This window comes from Calypte anna, chromosome 12 (genome assembly GCF_003957555.1).
Source record: "Calypte anna isolate BGI_N300 chromosome 12, bCalAnn1_v1.p, whole genome shotgun sequence".
NCBI lineage: Eukaryota > Metazoa > Chordata > Aves > Apodiformes > Trochilidae > Calypte > Calypte anna.
This window is the reverse complement of record NC_044258.1, coordinates 13,971,905-13,980,969: the sequence shown is the minus strand read 5'-3', so window position 1 is coordinate 13,980,969 and position 9,065 is coordinate 13,971,905. Positions and strand designations below refer to the sequence as shown.

General features: G+C 39.6%; 1 protein-coding gene across 1 annotated transcript in view; it reads right to left on the bottom strand.

Moving 5' to 3' along the window:
• Nucleotides 1–138: 138 nt before the first annotated feature.
• The window catches only part of PTPRG (protein tyrosine phosphatase receptor type G), a 392,351-nt gene continuing 383,424 nt past the window's right edge, over nucleotides 139–9,065 (bottom strand). The window contains 2 exon segments of the mRNA XM_030458295.1: nucleotides 139–5,457; nucleotides 6,174–6,309. Of these exon segments, the coding sequence (XP_030314155.1) occupies nucleotides 5,311–5,457; nucleotides 6,174–6,309 (283 nt within the window). The 3' untranslated portion in view covers nucleotides 139–5,310.

The following is a 9,065-nucleotide window of genomic DNA, read 5'->3' as shown; positions in this document are numbered from 1 at the left end:
ACTGCTTGGAAAGACAAGAGCTAATTAAAGCAGGGCTTGGATCTCATCATTCTTCCTGCACGCCTGGGACAATGAAATACTGACTCGTGCATCTGTTCTGTTTGTGCATTTGATGCAAATAAGGAAGAAGTCTGTAAATACATCAAAAACCATACTTTATTTTATGTATAGCAATACAATTTACATATTAAATAACACTATAATAGAATGATTTGATATAGTTTTAACATAACAAAAAGAAGATTCTTCAAGTTACAAAAAACCCCCAAACAAAACCCAAACCAAAACGAACAAAAAAAAAATCTCCCTCAAAATACTCCCTCCCACCCTTTCCCTAAACCGAACACCACATTTTTTTTTCTTTTTCTTTTTTTTCCTGAATGGATCAATGAGACAAATGTATCCAGTGACTGGCTAAGTCTAATTCCTATTGCACACACTGACAATGGAATAATAATAAAAAAAAAGAAATCCAACTTTCACAATCACTGCCCCAAAGAAATGACATGTGTGGAAATCCTTTTTGGAGTGTGATGATGGTGTCTCACTACCTCGGTACACAGAAGGAATGGTATTCACATAGCCACCACAGAACTAGGAAGGAGGTGAAACTAGAAAAAAATTAGCTTTATATGAAAATATAAAATTCTATGATTATATACCATAGATACAAAGTTCCCAGAAGATGCTTATCCAAGCAACAAAATATTTACAGTTTTAATGACTCTGCTATTTTAAAAATGAAGGAAAAGAAAAGAGGAGTACACATGAATGCTTCGGTCTTTAGAAACAATGGCTGCTTGCTAGTTTCAAATGTTCTAACAAAACAAAAAGAGTCACTACCCCAAATGTTGGAGAGTTGTGACATTGTATAAAATTGACTATCTCCTCTTTTGGAGACATGTTTATTCTTAAAACTCAAGACATTTTTCTTGAAATTAATTATCTTCTGTAGAAAATGCTTCCCTTTGCAAACAGTTAACAAAAACACTAAAAACAGTTTAACAGCTAAGACAAAGTAGAGGCCAAATCTCTTCATCAGAGTTCCTTCTCTTTATTTTTGCATTCCTTCTCCTTTGATAAGTAAAGCCAATGTAGGTCACATTGTTAGAATGGCAACAAAGAGAAGAAGAGCAAAGGGGTAACAGTAAGAGTTGAATTATGTCTGTAAAAAAAATTAAAAGACAAAGGAAAAGAAGAAAAACAATGCAGTGGATTAACAAATAGGCATTTTCCCTTCATATAAAAATTCACTGGCACCATTGGAACATAAACTTCAAAACACAAGATCTGATATTGTAAGATGAATTTGAGAAAGACTGCTAAATTTTTAAGACAACTACATTCTATATTTTTTTAATTAAGTTGGTTTTGTTTTGCTGAGAATTAGTAGTATGTATCTTTGGTAGAATCAGTATCTATATTATTTAGCTTTTAAATAAAATACATCAGCTTAAAAAAAGACTAATAAGAAGGCAGTTGTGCTGTGTCATAAGGATTCTTCTCCTAATAATCACTCTGGGTTCAAGCAATTCAAGCAGTCAAAAACTGGAAAAACAACTCAAATTTTGCAGATCCTGTAAAATTACTCCACTAACCTAGGACAGACCCACAGTACAGAAACAGTCACACACAAGAAGTAGTTTAAGAGTTGGGGATTTTTCCTTTTTCCTCTTCCTCAATTAATATTTGGAAGCAGACACTGGGAAATACCAAGGACAAACTGTTGGAAATGAATGTTTTTTAGACCTTGGTCCTGCGGAGGAGGCAGCGCTCAGCCTGCATGCCTGAGCAGTCCTGCTGGCTCTCTCAGACCTGCCTGCTGATGCCAAGTTCATGTGCAGGAGTGTTTGCAGGATGAGCCATTCGGCTGGGACTCTCACCCACTTCAGCTGTTAAGATGACACAGTAGCTTGCCAAGCATTCCTTCTTGGAAAGCTTGGCTGCTCCTATGGGCTCAACACACAGAAGCCTTTCTGTCTTTCACATGGTCTGTGGGCACGGTACATATGTAAGACACAGAGAAATGATATTTTCTAACTGTAGGCACACACATGCACGTGTCCTTCAGTCTTTATGTCCTCATTTCTCCGGGCTGGTGCTGAGAACAGCGTTTTATAGCTAGGAGATATATTTGGGTTCTTTTAATTGGCAGGCTTGCACATTGCCTGGGAACTTCTGATGCTTCCAAGACATCCTGACCAAATGCCAGTAAGTGGTTAGAGCAGGGCAGGGGGTTGGTGTGGCAATAGCAAAGTTGTGATCCACAGGGCTCCTCTAAATAGAGCTCTAAGAATGGAGATGTCTGAACACAAACTCACTCCTTCTGCCAGTCCCAGAGAGAGAAGTGCAAAACCATGTAAGAGAGGAGAACCACAGCTGATTACAGCAGGAGAGCTTTGGCTCTTCTGTGCTCTTAATCCTGACCTTCATTAGCAAGTCCCTACCTTCAGCCACTTCAAGCCTAATGCATCACTACCATCCCTTGGCTACCTGACTGTCAGCACAGCACTGCTAACATACCACTTGAGCCCTCTTAAAAAAAAAAAAATTCCACGGAAAACTCATAGAACATCAGCATAAATTGTTTCCCCATGGATTAAACCCCATGCAAGTATTTCAGGTGTGGAAAAACGCCCGTGCAAATGCATGGATTTCCAAGCATCTACCAAAGTTCAACCCCCACACCCTTCTATCACAGGTTTTTAAAACTTGTGAGAAGGTAAGGGATTAAACCAAGGATATTCAGGCAGTGTGTCACGAACCACAGTTATCTTCCATCATGCCAGTGAAATGAAAAGTAATCAACTGAAAGTACTGAACAAATCCAACCCTCTTGATGCCTTCAGTAATTTTTGTGTCACTTAGCTCTTGTCAGGGTTTGAATTCTTGACTTCTTCCTACACCTCCCCAGGAACTTAAATACTTCAAATTGAACTGATCCAACTCATCAGAGTCCCTTTGTGTTACCAACCAGAATTGCCTGAGCCCAGGATCACTACTGGGGGCAAAAAGGAGGGAGAAGGGGTTGCCACAGCCTCCAATGCACACTGCAAAACCTTCCATCCCTTGCAGGCATTAGTACTTGAAAATTTACTTAATACTCACTGGGGTGTAGTGACTGAAGAGCCAATCTTGATTCCTACCAGACATTAGCTGACTCCTTCCTCAGTCCTGGGCTGTCCCAGTGCAAAAGGGATGCAATCTACAAAGCAATCCTTTGAAATACTTTCCATGTTTCTTGCTTAGGTGGTGCTGGACATGGGATTTCCTTACTGAAACTATGGATGTATCACACTGTTCAGCATTAGCAGTTAGTTGGATCACTTGTAGGGAGACATTCAACAAACTAAGAAGTGAAAGGTAACTATGTAAAAAGTTTCTGATGAATTCTTAAATACTTCTGTGTCGAATTAATCAACTATACCCATACTAGGAAATCTTTACCTCATTAAAAATAAAAGGCCAGATGTTAGCACACACCAGTTTGCACACTACCTCTGCTCAGTGAGGCCATATCAGCTTGTACCTCCTGAGGTTCTGAACCAAAATACCTACTCTCAATAAAATTTTAAGCAGTTTGCTGTCAGCTCCCTTGCTTGTGAAAATGCAGCTAAACTTCCTCCCTGGCCTCCCCTCCAACAAAAGAAGTAGGGTTTGCCTTGCCAAATGTCTGTGTATCAGCAAGAATGAAGTGGCAGAAAATAACAGGTTTACATTGAAATGAAAAACATGCTGTAACATTTTGACAAGTTCTGAAAAATTCCAGCACATGTTTTGTGCAGCTGAAATATAAAAATAAACTAATGCCACATGTAAGGGATAGTGCCTTTAACTGTACATTAAACATCAGGACAGTTGAAACGACACATTTCTTGTTCAAGTCAGATTCAGCAACCCCTCCCTACTCAGCCAAGCTACGAAGGATGTGATTACCTTTAATTTCCAGGAGAATTAAATATGTGCTTACTTCTTTTGGTAAATAGGGTTTGAGCTTGTTGAATTGCAACCAAATAGAAAGGAAAAGGGAGCCAGTGAGGATGTATACTTAAATGCTCCAAACAATAATTCAATTATTTATATAATCTGGGAGTAAGCATTTTATTGGTGTGGAAGGGAAAACACAATAAGCTATGTTTGTGCTAAAGAATTAGTCTGGCAAAAAAAAGAGGGAGAGTGTAACTTTATAGGTAGTTTTTTTTATTAGTTTGCTTCACCAGTAAATATGGATCAGTACTTTATGTTTTAGCACTAAAGTATGAAAATTACACACCTGTAAAAATGGCATCTAACAGTTATGAGATTAAGAAACGCCTGTCATCATGTAACATACCATTAGGTGTGAGGTCATATTCAAGAAATAGTAAGGAAATTAATGTGTTTAAAATATTGAATAGCTTAGTAATGTAAAATATTGCTACCTTCAATATATCTGAAAACAGGTCTGATTTTGGGTTAAAAGAGATTTCTCACTGAATTAGCTCTGATGAGAATAAAACCAAAACACTTTCCCATCATAGCATCATAGGGCTGGTTGGAAATTGAAATTGACATTTTTCTGAATACATGGGGAAACTTTGGAATTCTAAATTTAAAACCTATCACTGTGTCCCACATATGGATTGCATCTAATTTATAGTTATATTGTATGTAGTTCATATATTCCGTGTGAAGCAAGTCTGAGGCTTGTAAGTGTACAAAACAACAATTTGAAACAATACAGAGATAATTGTTTCTGCTCCACAAGGCTATTACACCTCCACTGTAGCTAATAATCACCTGCCACATTTTGTCAAGAAAGGATGAACACTGCTCATCCTCTCCACTGGAATGCAGAATATCATTATCAAAACTGTGATGTGATCATTAAAATAATAAATATGGTATGAAGGGGTACAGTATCTGTTGTAGAAAGAATCCATCTGGCCTAGCATTCAAGATCTAAGATTTGAGGATCACTGTAGTTAGCAAAACTTCACTGCATTTAAACAAAACAGAAAAAGCATATGTTTGTTGTCATGGAATGTCACATCAGGGTTTGTCTTGTATTAGAATATTATAGGCAGTAACACTGATCATATAGTGCAAACTAGATAAAATTGCGTTTCACTGTGTGAAATAAACAGAGGTGCAAATGCTCAGTAGGATACCATTAAGACATAAAATGGCAAAAAATAAATATCAAAACTTTTATCAGTGTAAAAAAGTAATTGGGTTATTGTATAACCTAGAGTCTGGCAAAAAAGGCCTCAAAAAAGTTCACTCAGTCTTCAGAAGTTCTACAAATTAAGTGCCTTTTCAGGTTTCCAATTAGACAAGAGACTCCATGCTTTCTGCGGGATCAGATTCATCACTGCCCATTACAGCACCATTTTTGTCCAGTGTCATGGGACCATTTCCATTTTCCTTAGTGCTGACCAAGCTTAGCATTGCCTTATACAGAAACTGGTACTGTTCCTGGAAAAGAAAAGACAAGTTATTTCAGTCCTTTCAATGTATGTGAGTGGCATTTCCAGGGAAGGTCATGGATATTCATTACTAGGAGCCTATATGTAGCAAATAAAAAGACTTAGAGAGCAACTAGCTCTTTTAATTTAGTTTAATCTCTTTAACCCAAAATTCCAGTTTTGGGTAGGTTAAAGTATTCCTGATATATCATTAAACACTACAGGAGAGCAGGACCATACCTGAGCCCACAGCTCAGCCCCAGGTTGTTTCCTCACCCCAGCAGAGCCAAGCACATGGAGACAGAGCAGCTGCTCTGGTGCCTGCTGAGCAATCAGCCCCTCTGCTGAACCTTTATCTCCCTGCAGCTCTCCCTGCCCCACTGCACCCCTTCAGATCAAACCCTGCCAGGTTTACCCAGTTCAGTTTAAATTCACAGGGCTGGCAGGGGGTTGATGCCAAGCTAAAAGGTCCTTCTCTGCTAGGGCTGCTGATATAGTGGCCCCCTAACTGTATGAGAAATAAGCTTAGCTGCAAATCAGAGGCTTACAGTGTGGGCTTGAGGCTTATGAAAAATGACAACTACACAAAGAAAGCCCAAATGCAAATTCTGCTTGGGAGCAGACACAGTAGGGCTTGATAACATACACAGTGTGCTCTAGTTCACGTTTTTGGTCTCAGATGAAAACCTTGTAAGCTACCCATTCACATTCCACTTAAAGACTTACAATGTCTGTAAATACTCCAGGCCGCATCAGATTTATCATCTTTGCCACCTGGAAAACATCGACAGCATTTTCATTCTCCAGCTGCTGGGACAGAGTGGTAAGGGCACATAGTGTTCCCGCTGACACAGCTCCATACCTGAAAAACCACACCAAAATGGGAAGTGACACAGAAACATATCTGAGCACCAACACACAGCCATGAAAACATTGATATAGCCTCATTTAATTACTGTAGTTCATCTTTGTATCTCTAAATGCTTTTTTTATACTGGCTAATTTTTAGTAATTTTCATTTATTGAGAGAGTTGATGGTTCACCAGTGAACTCAGGTACCTGCAGTATTCAATAGAAAGAATTGTACCAGCAGGAGAACGTGAGTCATTTAAAAATACCCAGTCTGGAGACTATAACACTGAAATCAGTTCTCACATGCCACATGTACTGAAAGCATCTGCGTTATAGCTGAGCGTATTTTAAATTCATTAGTGGGAGCTCAAGCAAAACATAAACGATTAGAAAGAAATGAGACTTTGCCTCTTCCTCCACATCTGACAATTACAGAAAACCAGCACAGATACGAGGTGCTCACAAGTAAATGGGGCACGTCTCAAAGGCTTCCTTGGGTCTGATTCATTGGCAAAAGGCAACATCCCTGAGCCGGGCACCCGAGAGACATTATGGATTCTGAAGAGTTGAGCTGTGCTGTCATTTAGTAAGAACCTGAGCAATGATTGTTTGTCAGGAGCATGACTCAATGTGTCTTTGAGATACTGGTCAGGTAGAAATCATACTGCTGCTAAATCTGTGGGTAGGCTTGAATTACACGTGCAGTTGGGAGGGATGGAATTAAGAATCCTAAGCAACAGGGGCTCATTACTGCTTCTGAGGAGCCTCAACTGTCCTCTGCTCTCCCAGTACTCAGGAGAGTGAAATTCTGTCCTGGCTGTGCTATGAATCTGCTCTGTGACTTTGGGAAAAGTCTGTGTCTAAATGTCCCCACCTGTAAAAGGGGACAATGGTGCTTACTTGCTCTGGAAACTGGAGAGCTGCACATGAAAACTTAAGTAATCTGCACGTGCTGCAATGCCATCTGGCATCATAAGATTACCTCTAGGATTTTTACATTCCTGTGGAAATCAAGACATATGCTGACTTAATTTTATATGATTTTTGGAAGCTCAATTTGCTTAGAAATGGGAAACAGAAATCGGATCACAATAGATCTGCTGTATTTGATAAAGTCTCTAGAAGAAGAAGAAGCAGAACTATATAGATGGCTGTGACTGATCACCTACAGGGACAGTGGACAAACGCTTGTGTCTGATGGACACAGCTAAATGCCTCTGAGGGTCTACTGGCCTCATTTTTACATGGGCTGATAACCTCCAGCTCCTAGCAATCTGAAGGCTTTTCTCTCAGAAAATTATGCAGAAAACCTTATCTAGTTGTCTACAGATGGGCAGCTATATTTAAAGATCTTGACAACTGTTTCGTGTTTGAATTTCTGAACTTCTTTGAAATGTTACTATCAAGTTCATGCCACTGTGTACTTCCTAAATACCACGTACATTTCATATCTCTAAATTCATATATTTGGAATTAATCCACAGTTGTAATTATTAGTGGATTATGTGATATAGTTGTTGCATGTAGTAAAGGGAAATTTTAATTTTCAGCTACATTTGCTTAGACTCCAATGAAAAGCAGAATCCACATTATGTATTAGGCATAAAAATAAAATCATTGAATATGACAAATAAACCAAAAAAGCAATTTACAGAAAGAATGACTCAGCACTGTTAGGAATGCAATTTTGATTTTTTTTTTTTTTTGGGTCTATCATGAAATGCCCAAATCAATAACCGTTCTAATTTTGTAAAACGTAATCTTAAATACTGCAAGAGTAGCAAAACCTCACTTCAGACTACCCAAAGCATGAATATTAAAACTTGCCTGGAATTAATCAGTGCTGGCTAAAGGCAACAGAGCTTACACTGTGCATTAGCAAGGCAGGAGGTGGAGGAGAAAAACTCCTTGCTGCAGCCCAAGGCACTGTTTGCAAAAATCATCTGGGAAAAACCTGTTGCAGCAGCAGAACACCCCTGTGCACTGAAACCTCTGGCAGCAAGAGCTGATACCAGAATGAGACCCCACCTCAGCACAAAGCCTGACCTGACCACTGAGGTACCAGAGTATGGTAATAGTGCTCTTGCACAGAAGGTGAAGATTTCCAAGAGTTTGCCACTAATTCTGTTTTGAAGCCCATGATAAAAGGTTCAGTGGACTGGAGTGGTTAAAGCAGTCATGGCTTGGTGTTTGCTCTGCGGGCAACTTGAGAAGTATCAGAGATTGAGCTGCCTCAGGATTTCAAGAGCAAAATGACTCCAAGGAGGCACTCTGCCCACCAGGAAACAGCCCCTCCAAAGAGATCCTTTCAGACCCAGGCTCCAGCTTCACTATAATAGTATTTTACAGCTCCATAATGTGTGCAAAGTAATAATATGCAAAGCAGTATTTAGCTTCTTTTATAACTGGGCATTCAAGCATGGCTAGCAAGACAATGCTCACCACCACATTACAAAAGAGACAAGTGTTGAGGCATGCTGGCCCTGTGTTAGCAGGCTCCCTCCCTCTTGGCACCATATGGGCTCCTTGGAGTGTTTTTGTAAACCAGAAGGAGGAAAACTATATCTGCTCTCAGAAAACCTGGGTCCTTTGTCACAAGATACTTCTGCTGCTCATCCTGAGACACAGCTGAACCAAGCTTGGCCTTTCTTGCAGGGAACATTAAACCTAAATCAGGCTGTTTTGAAACTGGTTTTCATAAGCCCATACTGGGCTGCTTAGAGCCTCGACTACACCAAGGCTCACCCTGGGTTCTGAAACGAGCTG